We start from the raw sequence: 15,521 nt of genomic DNA on the forward strand, positions 1-15,521 counted from the left end.
CTAGACGTTGGTATATGGACCAGGCAGTCCATAAGCATTTATTAAGGACTTGCTGTGTGTCAGGCCCTGTGATAAGCTCTGGGGATACAAAGAGAGGCAGACTGGTCCCTGCCCTCAGGGGCTCCTGGTGTAATGATCTGTAGGAGAGAGATAGGCGGGAAGTGCTCTCTGCTGACCTTGAAGGCCTTACACTGGGGCAGGGACCTTCAGGGTGTCCAGTGTTTTGCTCGTGGCATCTCTCTGGAGCCCTGGGAGAAGCCGGTATGGCTGGGCTTGGTGCACAGAGTACCCCCTTGCCCCTAATGCTCCTTTTGTCCTCCTCCCCCTCCTCTAGGTGTGGTGAACATAGGGGTGAACAACGTTCAGGAGCTGATTGTGGCGGCCGACATGCTCCAGCTGACCGAGGTGGTGGACCTGTGCTGTGAGTTTTTGAAAGGCCAGGTAGAGCCATTCAACTGCATTGGCATCTTCCAGTTCTCTGAGCAGATCGCTTGCCACGACCTGCTTGAGTTCACGGAGAACTACATCCATGTGCATTTCTTGGAGGTGAGCGGTGGGGAAGAGTTCTTGGCACTGACCAAGGATCAGCTGATTAAGATTTTGCGGAGTGAGGAGCTGAGCATTGAAGATGAGTACCAGGTGTTCTTAGCCGCCATGCAGTGGGTTCTGAAGGACCTAGGCAAGAGGAAGAAGCATGTGGTCGAAATCCTGGAGCCTGTCCGATTCCCCCTGCTGCCTCCACAGAGGCTAGTCAAGTACATAGAAGGTAAGAGAGGGAGGCTGGGCTTCTATGCCAGGTTCATGGTTAGTGCATGTAGTCAGGTCAGCCTATGAGGAAGGAGGCCCTTAGCTTTCTCAGTTTGGGTTGGTAATACCGGGCAGCAGCACAGATTGGTGAAGCATCTGCCCCTTGCAGAGCCCCATGCTATGTCCTGGGGAGATGGAAAGATTCAGTAAGGCCTGCTCTGTGCCCCTGCGGGCTGACCATCTGCACAAAAAATATGGGGTCTTGTAGGGCACAAGCAAAGCAGTGTGTAGTGTGTGGGCAGGGCCCTGGAGGCCTTTTGTCTATCCACAGACATGGGATCCTGTCCTTCCTGGTTGTTAGTGTTTTATTGATGTCTGAGAGGAAGCCTGCCAGCAGTGCTCTGGCCAGAAGGAGCAGCCTGGTATAGAGGGGACAGAACTGGCTTCGGGACCAGGAAGCCCTGGATTCAAGTCCTATCTCTGACCCCTCTTGGCTGTGTGACCCTGGGGAATGTTCTTCACTTCTCAAGAAAGCAGGCAGCTCTCTAAAACTAACTGTGGAGAGAAGCCTCTTTGCACTGGGGGGAGAGTTTACTTGTCTGAGACTTCCCTATACTGGTGAAATTCTGGATCTAGCCCCAATCCTCATCCCAGTTCCATTCAACCACAGCAGCATCACCTTTCATTACAAAATGTATCCAGCCCAAAATAGTAGCTGTGATATTATTGTTGGTGTTGTTATTGAGGTTGAGTTCAGTTTGACATTTTCTCCTTCCCATTCCAACATCCCCACCCCCAGTTGAGAATAAAAGAAAAAAGAACTTGTTACATATATAGTTCAGCAAAAGAAGTTTCTGCATTGGCCACAAAAATATGTATGTTTTCCTGAGTCTTTCACCTCTTTATCAGGAGGTAAGTGACCTGTTTCATCATGAGTCCTCTGAAATTGTGGTTGGTCATGACACTCATCAGAGTTCCTAATTCTTTCAGAATCGTTTGTCTTTATCTTCATGTTCTCATTGTATAAATTGTTCTCCTGGTTCTGCTCACTTCCTCAGTTGATCAGTTCATACAAGTCTTCTCAGGTTTTTCTGAAACTATCCCTCTCATCATTTCTTGTAACACAATAGAATTCTATCACATTCATATACTGTAACTTGTTCAGCCATTCCCCACTTAATGGGCAGCCCCTCAGATTCTCATCCTTTGCCACAACCATATGAAATGCTGTAAATATTTGTGTAGATCCTTAATTCATCTTAAATCACCTTCCCTTTAATTCTCCCTTCTCTTCTTTTCCTATTTCCCTGTTGACAGAAATGTATTTTTATACTCAACTCTGTATGTGTGTATGTGGTTCTCTCCTTTGACCAGTTTTGATAAGTGAGGTTCTCATGTCAGCCACTTCCCCCACCCCTTCCTCCTTTTTATACAGATGTCTACTTGTGAACCCTGATTATGCAATAATCTTCCTTAACCTTCCTTTCCCTTCTTCCCTCACCCTTTCCCCCTGTATATTCCTCTTCATCTCTCTTTCCATTCTTCTTTTAGAATCATTAAGTCATAACAGAACCCTCCTGGGCCTTTTCTAATTAGACTCCCTCTATGACCCCTGATGATGATAGGGATCAGAGAGGACACATGGATCATCTCCTATACTTGAATGTAAGCAATTTATACATGTTTAGTCCTTTATCCTTGTTCATTTAGGTTTATGTTTTTCTTTATTCCTGTGTTTGCACTTCAAAACTCTGATTTTTTCATCAGGAATGTTTGGAAGTCCTCTGATTCATTAAAAGTCCAATTTTTCCCCCTGTAGCATTGTACTTAGTTTTACTGGATAAATTATTCTAGGATAAGCCCATATACTTTGCCTTCTGAAGTATCAGATTACAAACTGCCCCTTCGTCATGTGACTGCTAACTCCTCTGTGATCCTGACTGTGACTCCTTCTACTTGAATTCTTTCTAACCACTTGCAGTATTTTTTCTTTGACTTGGAAGCTCTGGATTTTGTCTGTAATATTCCTGGGTGAGAATTTTCATTTTGGGGTTCCTTTCAGAGGGTGACTGGTATGTTCTTTCTATTTCACTTTGCCTCTGGTTCTCAAGGGTGTGGACAGTTTTCTTCTAAGATTTCTTGAAATATGGTATTGAGGCTCTTTTTTTGATAAAGGTGTTCAGGCAGTCCAGTGTTCTTAAATTTTTTCTCCTTGATCAGTTTTCTAGGGGAGTTTTTGTTTTGACATATTTCACATTTTCTTCTCTTTTTTTCCAGCCTTTTGATTTTGTTTTAATATTTCTTGTTGTCTCACGGACTCTCTGGCTTCTCTGGTCTGCTTGAATTTTTCAGAAGTTTGTTGCTTGGGCAGATTTTATAATAGCTCTTGTGCTAAAACGTTAATTTCCTTACTAATCCTTTCTTCCATAGCTCTCATTACTTTTCCAATTTTTTCCTCTAATGTTCTCATTTCATTGATAATGTTTTTTCTAATTCTTTTTTTTTTTAACTTTCACTTTATCTCTTTGAGAAATTTGAGTTGAGTTTCTGCCCAAACTGTGTTTTTATCTGAAGCATTGCTTGTAGATGGTTTGGAGTCATTCTCTTTCTGAGCTTTTGAGGGTCTCTGCCACCATACTAGCTCATTCTGGTGGGGTTCTTTTTTTGTTTGCTCATCCTTCCAGCCTACTTCCTAACTTGGACTAGGGCTGGGCCCTGCCATACTTCTAGAGGGGGAAAAAAGGCTGGGCTATTCCTGTTGCTGCTTTCTTGGGGTATTGAGGGTTGGGTTATTCTAGGTTCTGATGTTGGGGACCCATAAGCTTTCAGTGCTCCAGAAGCTCCTGGGCAACATCTGATCTCTGCAACTTCCTGACCTTGGTTTGCGTCCGAGCAAGGATACACTGCTTCTAGACTCAGTCCCTTGTAGGCTTCCATTTAGTCTTGAGATTTCTGCCCTGGTGATTGGTCTTCAGGCTTCATATTGGGCTGGACACTGGAACTGAGACCTGACTCCAATTCTGGGCCCCAGGCACATCACTGCATTGTCCTTCTGAACATTCTTCTAGCTCAGTATAGAGCCCTGTTAGGGCCTGTGGCTGTCCTTTCCTGGAAATGGTGCCTGTAGGTATATATGCCCTCCTCATTCCACCTGAATCTGTGACCCAGAAATGGATAGTGGGCAACAAAGTTGCCAGTTGGCACCTGTTTCCACAGTCTGCCGATGTCTTAGGGCCTCCATATGGAGTGCCTTTGGACACTGCCTTTCCCTTGGGCTGGAGTGCCCAGCCCACCCTAGGGGTCCATTTATCTCTCTGCATATGACTCTGTGCTAACCTGGGCTGGATTAATAACTCAGTGAGATTTTTTTCCCCTTGAATTTTCCCATTAGAATGCAATCTGGTGCATTTCTAGATCTGTTTGGAAGATATGGAAAGGGGAAGGGGAGAAGGAGGGGACACACTACTTCTGCTCTCCCTCTGGTGTTTTTTATAGTTTCCTTTTCTCCTTGGATCTGAAACTATTTAACACTTGCCATTGCCTTGGAGCAACCTTTGGTGTTTGTACTGTACACTGTGGATAAGAGGAAGGAAGTCCTGAGAACACGGGAGAAACAGTGCCTGAGACCTTGAGCATGCTACAGGCCTGCCCTCTGCCCCTGTGGGCTGATGGGAAGATGGGAACATACAAAGGCTGAATCCAGTGCAGGCAAAGCTGAGGGTTAAGGTCAGGTTACATGAAGAAGGGGGAGAAAGGGGAAGGGGTGAGATGGAAGAGGAGAAAGAGGGGGAGAGGGAGGAGGAGATGGAGAGATCGAAGAGAAGGAACAAGGTGGTTGACAGGAGGAATTTGTGGGGAAACGGAGGAGGTAGAAGGGGTGATGGAGGAAGAGGGGGGAGGGTAGGAGGAAGATGGAAGGAGAGGGAGGAGGAAGAAGGCTGAGGGTGAAGAGGGTCACCATAAAATGATGAGGTATAGGGTTAGGGGTGCTTGAGACCCCAAAACACCAACACGCCGGGTCCTGCTGAATGAATTTGACTCAAGCCTTCTCTCAGCCAAAGAAAAGCAAAGCTTATTAAAAGTTTGCCATATTGGGTAGACTCTTAAGGATCCTTGGTCTCTGTGACACTTGCCAGAATCATATGACACAGAGTGAGTCTGTGCTAAATCATTCTCTGGCCTTCCCCCTCTCCTGGAGGCCAGATGGGGTTTCATATTTAGAAAGGTTCAGGAGGAATCTAGGTGTGGTCTAGAGGAGGAGTTTGGGGAGGGTCTTCAGGAGGAGTCAATGAGGTCAGACTCCAGTAATGAGTGATTAAGGGTGGGAAGTTGCTGGAGACTACCTGGAGACAACAGATAATGGTGGGCTAGGCCAGTTCAAGGGTGTAACAGATCTGGATATTGATATTTTGGGAGGATCAAGGGTGGGGGCTAGCTGGATAATGGAGGGCCGAGATAGTAACTAAGGTTTGGGCCAAGCCACAACGAAGGACCTTTGGTCTCTGGCACATGCCTTCTGTGGGAAGATTCAAGGGGAGCTCTAGGGGGTCCCCAGAGCCTGTACCTCATCCAGGGCAGTAGGGAGGAGAGGAAAGGAGGTGGTGCATGGGTGGAGCTCGGGGGAAGACAAGCATGGGAGCAGGTGGTAGTGAGAGGCTCCCCTGATGCTTGTTGTGATCATTCACACTGACCAGGGCTTTCAGGGAGATGGTCTTGCTGCCCTTGCTTCTCTCCAGTGGACTTCCTGATTTTACTGTACATATTTAAACTCTTGAGAACAGGGAGAGGAGAATTCATCAGAATCGTGCCACCCCCTGCCTGGACTTCCCTTGCTCTTCATTCCCACCTTGTGGCCTCCCTGCTAAAATCCCGCCTTGTCCAGGAAGCCCCCCTTGAGCCCTCTTCATGCTAATGAGGGCCGCCCTCTGTTATCTCCAGTCTTTGCAGTCTGTCGCTTATTTGTATGGTTTGTTTCACTTTGTCTCCTCCACTAGACTAAGCTAGTTTTATCCCTCTTTGTATCCCCAGGACTTAGCACATAGTAGGGACCTAAGAAATGTTTGTTGACTGACTGATTGATGTTTTCTCCTCTCTTTTCCCCAAGGAGTTCCCGACTTCAGCCTCCGAGTGGCTCTGCAGACACTATTGAAAGAGTACTGTGAGATGGGCAAGCCCCCCAAGGATAACAGGTTCTGCAGTTTTCTGCAGACCTCCAAGGTGCGGCCTCGAAAGAAAGCGAGGAAGTACCTGTATGCCGTAGGTGAGTATCTCTGTGTGTCTTCCAGACAGACTGTGGAGAGGTTGGACCATCTCCCACATTCGACAGACAGGCTAGCCATCCTTTGTCTGGTTTCTAGCCTGAGTCATCACCAGGAGGGAGTGGGAAATCCCTCATTTTGTAATTGGAATCTGGGCCTTATTGATCCCAGCTTAGCTAAGGACAAAGAGCCACCTGGCAAAACGCTTCCCTTAAAGCCAGAAGACCTTTGTGGAAACATGGAGAGACTAGGCTGAACATTGCTGAACCGTATCCAAGCAGGGCTCAGCCTGCAGTGAGCGGCCTGCCCTGACAGCCTCAGCTGTGGCCATAATCAGCTGAAGAAAGGGCCAGAATAACCCCCAAAATAGGCCGCCATGACAGGCCCTTTCCTCAGCAGCCTGCCCTGCCTCGCCTCCTTTTTCACCAGGCTACAGGAGGTACAGAGGTGTGCCTTGTCTTGTTCTCTGGGCCTGCGACACTCCTCTGAGGGAGACTTGGCCAACTCGGTATACACGCTCTCTCTCCTTTCCCCAGGTGGATACACCCGGCTGCAGGGGGGCCGATGGAGTGACAGCAGAGCCCTCAGCTGTGTGGAACGTTTTGACACCTTCAGCCAGTATTGGACCACAGTGTCTTCCCTCCATCAAGCCCGAAGCGGCCTGGGAGTGGCGGTAGTGGGAGGGATGATCTATGCCATTGGAGGTAATGATGGCGTGGGGGTGGGCTGGGGGCAGAGGACAAGGGCCATGTAGCACATGGGGATTTTTTTTGTAGTCGACCCCAATGACTTCTCATTTTTCTGTATTTTTATTTTTTAAATACATTTTAATTGATGCCTTATGTTTTACAGCACACACACATCCCAGTGTAGTAGGCTTGGTCTCCTTGGAAGGAAACCTTGCTCAGAATTTAGGGCCTTCCAAATGATTTCAGGAAGAGGCTGAGCAAAGGGCAGGCCCTGAATCTGGGAGACAGTGACTAGTCATGAGGGTGCAGACCCTGGGAGTGTCGGTCTGAGGAACACCTGCCAGCCGAGGCTGGCTGAGCATCTGGGTGGCATGCTGCTCCGCCAGCACCCCCTCCCTACTTGGAGGTCCCTAGCTTTTACTTTTTGAAATGCAGTCTGAAGCACTCCAACCAGACTCAGATAGCCAGTTGCTGTTTGGGCCCTGCCTGTCTTCGCACCATCCTCACAGGCAACAGTGGCTGCATTGTTGAGAATTGAGCTTCTGGTGATGCACTTGCATGCAGACCCTTTCAGCTTAGCAGGACTGTTGAGAGTTTAGGCTCCACTGGCAGAGCTTTTAGGACTCTAGGGTCCCGTGCCAGGGCAAGGGCTCAGGCATTCAGATGTGGGTTCTGTCTCAGTGCTGCCCCCAACTAATCACTTAGAATCATGGCATGGAGGACATCTAGTTGTAAAATGACATCCTCATTTTACAGAGGAGGAAACTGAGACCGAAGGAGGCTGAAGGGACCTGCCTAAAGCTACACAAGTAGAGAGCATCCGAGGCAGAACTAGAACCCAGTGCCTCAGACTTCAAAGCTGGCTTCCTTTCCACAGGCCTTGTCTCCCTTCCCTACCTGGACTGCCTGTTTGTCTTGGAATGTCCTCAGAAGGCTGTCAATGTTTAGACAACAGAATAGACCCCCAGAGAATGGGAAGATGCTATTCAGACTTTGTCTTCTTTCTTTGTGGCTTATTGGCTCCTCCTCCTCCTCTTCCATCTCCTCTACCTTCTCAGCTTTCTAGGAAACTACCCTGAACTCTAACATTTCCTGGGTCTCCAAGGCTATTGGGCTTGGCCCAGTTCAGCCATCAATCTCCCCTCCTCCATGGCCTCTTTCACAACTCTGGGACTCTGAGTTGAAGTCCCCAAAACTGAACCCTCTAGATGACACAGTCTGCCTGTCGGCGACTCTACTGGCCAGGCTCTTCTGTTGTGTCTTTGGACAGACCTTTGACAAACAGGGTTGTGTAGGACTGGCTCCTCTGGCTGCATGTGTTGGGTTTGGTCCCTTCAGTACCAGCCGGGCGGCTCAACCTTCCTTCTCTCTGCTGTTATGAGAATTCCAGCTTCTTTCACCTCTTCTGCAGAGGCAGATTCAGTGACCCTCAGGTCAGCCTTGGTTGTTCTGGAGCAGGCTGATGGACCTTTCAGATTCCCCTCCATGGCACTGAAGGCGAGCTTGTTTGGCACCAGGGTCTGGGTCTGCCAGCTTGCTGCTCTTCTCTCTCCAAGAATTGTTCTTCCCTCTCCCTTGTCCTTGACATTTCTGAATGAGTGAGTGCCCAACTGCCAAGCCTCGTCTGCCTCTGCTTCTGTCTTAAATTCCCCATGGGCAGTTCCTTTGGGCAGGCTGGTCTGACCTCAGTAGCGAGTTACTTTACATGGCAGATTCTTGACAAAGAGTGTCCTTGCATCTAGATCTTTCTCGTTCTCTTTTGCTTTTTCCAGTTTCATTTTAGAACCCAGCCACTGAGTTCCAAAGCCTTTTCCATGTCTTTAGCAGGTTTGGATTCTCCGTAGCCTATGTGTCAGTGCAGACGGCTATAGCAGCAAGGTCCTTTTTTGCAGAGAAGTCTGTGGAGTCAGTATGAAGTTCAGGATACCAGCAAAGGGGCTGAAATGTGTAGCCACTTCAGCTTCTGTTTCTGTTCTTTGGCTTCAGGGGCTTTCTCTGCCCTTTTTGCCCTTTTCTTCTTTGTTCCCTCTTCTCCTGGGGTTCCTTGGCTTTCCTAGCTTCCCCAGAGCAGTCTTCCCTTTGGCAGCTGTGGTCACCCTAGTTGCTTTTTCATTCTGCTCTCATTTCTTTCCTTCTCACCTTTCCTGTCATTTGTGGCCCCTTTGGTTGGGGGTGCTGTTGCATAAGCTGGGCTGGCTCCCTTCTTGCCTGCTGAGCTGACTTCTCTGGCCAGGGTAGCCACTTTCTTGGCAGGCCCACTGTGGCCTTCTCACAAGGACTCACGCTTTTCTGACTGCTGGTGCCTTCTTTCCTGGTGTAGCCACAGCTTTCTTGCCCTTCACTTTCTGACATGTCCTCATCCTCACCGTCTTCTGCCTTCTTTGGGGGAGGAGCTATTTTCTCTGGCTCACCTTGATTTTTAGCAATGTTTCTGAGCTTTATCGTGGTGGCATCATGTAACTAGGGGGCAGAGGGGGCAGATCCATTAGCAAAGGCCCGGCAATGTCAGTGGTGGAAAGTGCTGGGAGTCCCTCCATGAGCAGCCCTTTGCTGGCAGAGGATTAAGATTAAAGTGAGATCTCTTTTCCTTGGTGCTCTGCCCAGGACAGATAGGGTGCACCTGACTCCCCAGAGTGCTCCCACCAGTGCATCTGGTCACAGGCCTCTGTGGGCTCTCCTGCCTGCCATGCCTACAGCCTCATTTATCTTTCCTAAGTGAACAGGCCTGGAAGAAAGGACTGCCAGAGCCCAGCCTGGGGTGTGGTCCTCCTGCAGCCCAAACAGTACACCAGAGGAAGCCGCCATTTTGGAAAAAAGTATTTAGCCTCTCTCCACTTCCCATATTGGCCCTCTCCTCTGAAGGCCTGCCCTGTTTGACCAGGTTGTTAGCTTGTGCCCCTGATCCCTCCTCAAGTAACCATGCCAAGCTTATCTCTCATAGATTGTGTCTTTCCATGTCGACTGTGAAGTCCTTGGGGGCAGGGAATCTGTTTTGTATTGTCATTGTGTTCTGACCCCTTCAGGCCAGAACATAGTGGCAGGTGGACTGGATGGAGTTGAATGTCAGGAATCTTTCTTCCGCCAGGTATCGGCTTCTTGAAGGCAGAGACCTGTGTGTTATACTTCTGTGTCCTCTGTGCCTGGCGTAGGCCTGACACAGAGCCATAAATACTCCATTGATTCATTTATGTGACTTGCCAGGCTTCCATCTAAATACAGTAGGTTTAGTTTCGTAGCCTGGGAGTGTATTTATCTGAATGCCCAAGGGAAGAACTTGAGAAGTGTTCTCGGCTTTGTGGTGTTTTTTTTTTCATCAAAATCAGATGATCTTTCCAAATTCTGTGGGTGGTTCATAGGGTGGGGCTTGGGGTGCATGCTTGTCCCTGGCCAGAACAGATCGAGCTCAGGCGGGGAGAGGGAAGCTGCCAAGGGCAGTGGGAGTCAGAGCACAGCCTCTCTTCTCATGGCTTGTTTTCTATTTCCTAAAGGAGAAAAGGATTCAATGATCTTTGACTGCACGGAGCGCTATGACCCAGTCACAAAACAGTGGACAACTGTGGCTTCCATGAACCAGCCCCGCTGTGGCCTGGGGGTGTGCGTGTGTTATGGGGCTATCTATGCTCTGGGTAACTATGTGTGGCTGTCTTGAAATGGAGTCTGCCTTCCCTGGTCCCTTGGGAGAGACTCTTCAAAGGGAGAATTCTTTGATCTCCAGATTCCTGAGGATGCAGCTGAGTCAGGGAGCAGGGAGAGGACAGGATGCCCAGTGTCTGCAGCCCGGCGGGTGCATATTGGAGCAGTGCACAGGACTGAATCAAGTCCATGTTTGTGTTTCTTGCAATTAGCTAAGTGCCAAGTCACTCACTGTGCAAATAAAAAAAACATGGTGCTTTGCACCAGAACTTCAGCCATTCCTTCCCCTGGGGAGTGTGGGTTAGGAGCCCTCTAAGGGGTGCCTGCTGTGATCAGCCTGTCATTGGCAGTGCCGTCACACAGAGAACATGCCCAGGTTGTTGGGAGCAGTCAGTTCTCTTGCCTAATTAAATATCCTCCCTCCCCCATTCTTATAGCTAGCAACACTCTGAAAACATAGTATTGAATGACAAACTTCTCAGGCCCCCAACTGAGCCTGAATTAATGAACTTTGACTTGCCTGGGACTCACTAAATGGCATTATTTGAAAGGAAAGGTTTTTGGCCTCCCTCATCTGCTGTGTTAGGCATGGCTGCCAGCCCTGTTAGAGAGGAGCTCCCTGAAGATGCCCCATCTTTTCCACAGGAGTCTGGACTGCATTGTGCAGGAGGTTTAGGGGCACTGGCCTCCTGAGCCTTATCTCTTACTGTAGGATGAAAGGCTAGCTCTTGTTTGAGGAATTTCAAGGAGAACTGGTTAGGGAAGCTTGCGGCTGGGTTCGAGGACCCTTCCCTGTAGGGTTAAAGTTCTCCAGGCAGTGTCTGGGGAATAGTGGGAAGATTTAAAATAGAGTTAATCATAGTTTTTAAAAATTATGTGCAATCAAATAATCTTTTATAAAAACTACCTTTGAGGACAAAGTTTGCAAGAATGGACAGTGTCACCAAGGCCAGCAGCCCCAGAGGCCTGTTATTTTGAAAACCTATTTTGTCCACATAAATTTTAACTACTTATTAACTCAATTCAAAACCTTAATAAGACCTATTAGGTCTCCTTTACCTCTGTTCCTTGTGTTCTATGGGGAAGGGCTGGGGGTACCAGTCTGGCATCCAGAGAGAGGAGGACTCAGAGTGACCTGACTAGTTCAGGCAAAGCCAGGACTGAACCCAGGCTCCTGGGGGAGTACCTCTCCCACTCATCTGGACTGGGTACTCCCTCCTCCAGGGGCTAGGCTAGACCAGGCTAGGGCTCCTGCGCTCTCTTCCAAGGCACCAGCTTTTGCTCTCGGTTGCAGGTGGATGGGTTGGAGCTGAGATAGGCAATTCCATCGAACGATTTGATTCTGAGGAAAATAGCTGGGAAGTTGTTGGTAGTATGGCCGTGCCACGCTACTACTTTGGCTGCTGTGAGATCCAAGGTAAGGACTTGTTGGAGCATCAAGAGGGGAAGACGGGAGGGCTCCTGCAGAGGCCATGAGGGGCGCCACCGTGTCTGAGCCTCTGGGAAAGTCACTTTTCTTCTGTCTGCCTCCATGTCCTCACTTGTGAAACGGACGATAATAACAAATCTTTCCTCCCTGGACCATGGTGAGGACCCAGTCACAGTTTTATTCAGACACTCAGAAAATTTTCCTAATCCTCCTAGAGGAGACAGTGAGCACAGGGGTCTCCATCAGCTTGGGAGTGTGGCTGAAGCCAGCACAGCGTATGAATGAGATGGAGTGTGACTGTGCACTATGAAGTGGGAAACGAGGAATTCAGAGGAAGGTAGAGACAGTGAGGACCGCAAGAGGGTCCTTACAAAACCAGTGGGAGTTTCAGAGAAGAGGTGAGGAAATGTACCCTAAGGCCTGAGCCCCAAAGGCAGAAAGGCAAGAGCCTCAGTGTCAGTGTGGGGCACACCTGCGGCCCGGGAGGCACTACATCCCATATTCCAGTTCTGCTTCATTGTTTTATTCTTGTTTTGAGGGATGATTCGGTGTGGAGGGTCAGGGAGGGACATCTCTGTAACGGAAAGACAAAAAGCCTCCTTGAGGCTTATCAAAAGAAAAGAAACCTTTATGGTTTGTTTCTTCTTTAGGCCTTGAGACCACGACTCCTCAGCATGGGTGTGCCAGGAGGAGCCATGCCCTCCTGCCCCTGGGTCCCCCCTCAGAGAGGGGCCCTGTAAGGCTGCCCTTCCTAGTTAATAGCTCTGCTGACGTTAAGGCCTTATTGGTGCCTCTGTTGGAGCTGGCATCTTCTGTGTCTCCAGGTTTAATCTATGTTGTTGGCGGCATCAGCAATGAGGGTGTGGAGCTCAGTTCCGTTGAAGCATACAACCCAATTTCCAAGTGCTGGTCCACGCTCCCTCCCATGGGTACCAGGAGGGCCTATTTGGGAGTGGCTGCCCTCAATGACTGCATCTATTCGATTGGAGGGTGGAATGAGACCCAGGATACACTGCACTCTGTAGAAAAATACTCTTTTGAAGAGGTACAGTAGGACACTTTGGGGTGTGGCTCTGCTGCATGGGTTTATGAGGGGACTGAGTGACAGCCCAATTGGAAGGCTGCCCTACCTAAGGTCATTCATTTCACAGGAAGGAACATAGATATAGGATGTTTAGAAGCTGGCTGAGCAATGAATAGTGAGGTGAATACCTCTCCTTATTTCTCCTAGTGGGGCCTGATCCCAGAATATATCATCTGGGCACAGGAAGGAGAGGCTTTTCCCAGTGGCCACAGAGGGTGCACCCTTGTGATTTATTGACTCCATGGCATGCTCGTTTATGGGAATCAGAGCTCTCCTTCCCACTGTAGGTCCTATGACCCCTCCAGGAGCACCTCGGGCAACCCTGAGCCAGGCAGCAGGCACACTGTTGACCTGGGTCTTGGCCTCTGTCTTAGGTGGTGAGTCTGTGGGATCTGCAGTCACTGGAAGTTGTCCTGGGTCCCCTGGGAATGCCTTATCCAGGACTCAATACTTGTTCTCCATTGCTAGGCCAATAGTGACTGGTAACATTCCAGATCCCCCACCCATTTCTCAGCATCTTTCTATTTGGCCACAGAATGGTTAGGTTGTCTCCCAAAGGGAGTGAACTCTACTGACATTTCTCATCATTTTTTTCACATGGAAAGTTGAATTGTGAGAATGATCTACAATGCCTTGGGCCAGTTAGGGTGTGTTGTCCCTGACACTGGTTAACATCATAGCTTTCGCTAAAAGAGAGGCCAGGTGGTGCCTTGAGCACCGTGAATGTGTCATTTTCAAAGACCTGTGACCTTTACCACCTCAAGCCTAAAAATCATCCATGAAGTTATCCTCACCTTATCTGAATTTCTCTGCATTTAGTAAGTCTCTGATGTAAAATACTTGTTCAGGGCATGCCAGGCCTGTTGGTTTAGGTTGGTGAGCAAGCCCATGTTGCCTTCCTTTTTGGGGGTCTCTGGGTTTGGGGTCCTGTGAATTCTTAGCTCTCCAGAACTTTACTATCTTATGATCTGGCTCTGAGCAGCAGCTGGCTGCACCCGTTGTAGTCCCAGGGCAGGTGGATATATTCCTAACTTGTTTCCCAGACCCTTCCTGAGCCTTCCCAGTGTTGGCCTGTGTCCCAGCAGCACACTGGCTCAGTATCCTCATGGAGTGCTTTCCATCACCCCCTTAAGCTCTGGCCTCTGAATATTTTGGGGTACCTTCTCTCATTTGGTCGCCATGTCCCACAGTCTTATTCTAACTCAGCTGCACCCGCATTCCCACCCCCAGACTCTAGTTTTGTTCAACTGTTAATCATGAGGCCATTTCTCTTGCTTTTCTATCCTGACCAGGAGAGGTGGGTTGAAGTTGCACCTATGAAAGTGCCCCGAGCTGGCGTGTGTGTGGTGGCGATAAATGGGCTGCTGTACGTTTCTGGAGGCCGGTCTTCCAGCCATGATTTCTTGGCCCCTGTCACCTTGGACTCAGTTGAAGTATACAACCCTCACTCTGACACATGGACTGAAATTGGTAACATGATCACCAGTCGGTGTGAAGGGGGCGTGGCTGTGCTGTGACGGTGTCAGAAAACCTAGGCTCAAGAAAGAGGACACTGGGGCTTGGAACAGGAATAGAGGAGAGGGAGGCCCCGAGGTCAGAATGGTGGATGCTCCCCAGTGCAGAAAGGGCTGAAAGACTGGCTGGTGCCATGCTCCCGAGAGTGGTGTGGGACAGACTTGGCATCTGTTACAGGCAAAGCCCACCCTGACAAGGGGCCATCTGGTTCCTATACCTGTCCTGCCCAAGGACCCACACTGCCCTTTTTGTGCCCTTGGTCCCCTCAGGGGCTTTTCCTGTGAGGTCTAAGTACTCCTTCACACTGAGTTCTGTTCACCCATGATGAAAACAATAGCACTGCCCATAACACCTGCCCCACAGGGGAAAAACTGCCCAGCCCTTAGTGCCAGGTGGTATCTTTCCCTGGTACCAAATCCTCAATTGGCATCATATTTACTAGGAGAGGCTGGTGGGAAATGGAGATGATCCTGTCAGGAGCTCATGGCAAACACCCTACTGACTGGGCAAGTTCATAAGTCCCCAGTCAGTCTTCTGGGCAGCAGGCCCAGCCCTCACCTGCCTGAGGGGTCACCCACGGATCATGCCTACTCCTCCAGCTGTTCTGTGCTTGCCCACCTGCCCGTAAAGCTTCCTCACAAGGGCTGCCCCCTCACATGCTTAACCCCATTGTCACCTCCAGGCCTTTGGCAAGGGTAGAGAGCTCAGCCTGGGACTCTGCACCACCAGCTTCTCTGCACTTTGCTTACCTGTGCCAGCTTCAGCTCCCCAATTCTCAAGGGCCTGGTATACCCTGAACCCTCAAGCTGCTTATTGATAAAGCAGTTGTGCAATCTTCATTTCCTGACTGTAGCATTCTAAACACTGGCTGCATCTTAGGTCCAGAAACCTTGGCAAAGGTACTTTTGGTGTAGAAACCTACTGTAAGTCACTTTCCTCCTCCCCTGAAGAATATGACCATCATGGCACCTGCCTTAACAGGGTGGCTGTGAGGATCCAATGAATTAATCTCAGTGTAAAGCACATTGCAAATGCCAGCTCTTCTCTGCTTCTAATAAACACTGGAAAGATTCTGCTTGCATGTGATGGTTCTGTCTTTTTTTGGGCAGGTGTTAGAAATCAAAGCTCCACCTTGAATCAAGGGCACCCTCTTGCTGTTTGCCATT

The 15,521-nt window shown here is 49.2% G+C and overlaps 1 protein-coding gene across 3 annotated transcripts in view; it reads left to right on the plus strand.

Annotated features, from left to right (window-relative positions):
* LOC138165392 (actin-binding protein IPP) overlaps positions 1-15,436 on the plus strand; it is a 23,890-nt gene extending 8,454 nt beyond the window's left edge. For 2 of the 3 annotated variants that reach the window (XM_069093689.1, XM_069093690.1), the window contains exons 3-9: positions 335-766; positions 5,852-6,007; positions 6,542-6,709; positions 10,183-10,320; positions 11,622-11,744; positions 12,581-12,801; positions 14,133-15,436. In XM_069093689.1, the coding sequence (XP_068949790.1) occupies positions 335-766; positions 5,852-6,007; positions 6,542-6,709; positions 10,183-10,320; positions 11,622-11,744; positions 12,581-12,801; positions 14,133-14,357 (1,463 nt within the window). In that variant the 3' untranslated portion in view covers positions 14,358-15,436. The remainder of the gene's footprint in view (positions 1-334; positions 767-5,851; positions 6,008-6,541; positions 6,710-10,182; positions 10,321-11,621; positions 11,745-12,580; positions 12,802-14,132) is intronic. The other variant, XM_069093691.1, reaches the window with a different exon arrangement.
* The last annotated feature ends 85 nt before the right edge of the window (positions 15,437-15,521 follow it).

This window comes from Petaurus breviceps, unplaced genomic scaffold, assembly GCF_028583685.1.
Source record: "Petaurus breviceps papuanus isolate PSGF00001 unplaced genomic scaffold, PetGlider_PUasm1.0 208, whole genome shotgun sequence".
NCBI classification, from domain to species: Eukaryota; Metazoa; Chordata; class Mammalia; order Diprotodontia; family Petauridae; genus Petaurus; species Petaurus breviceps.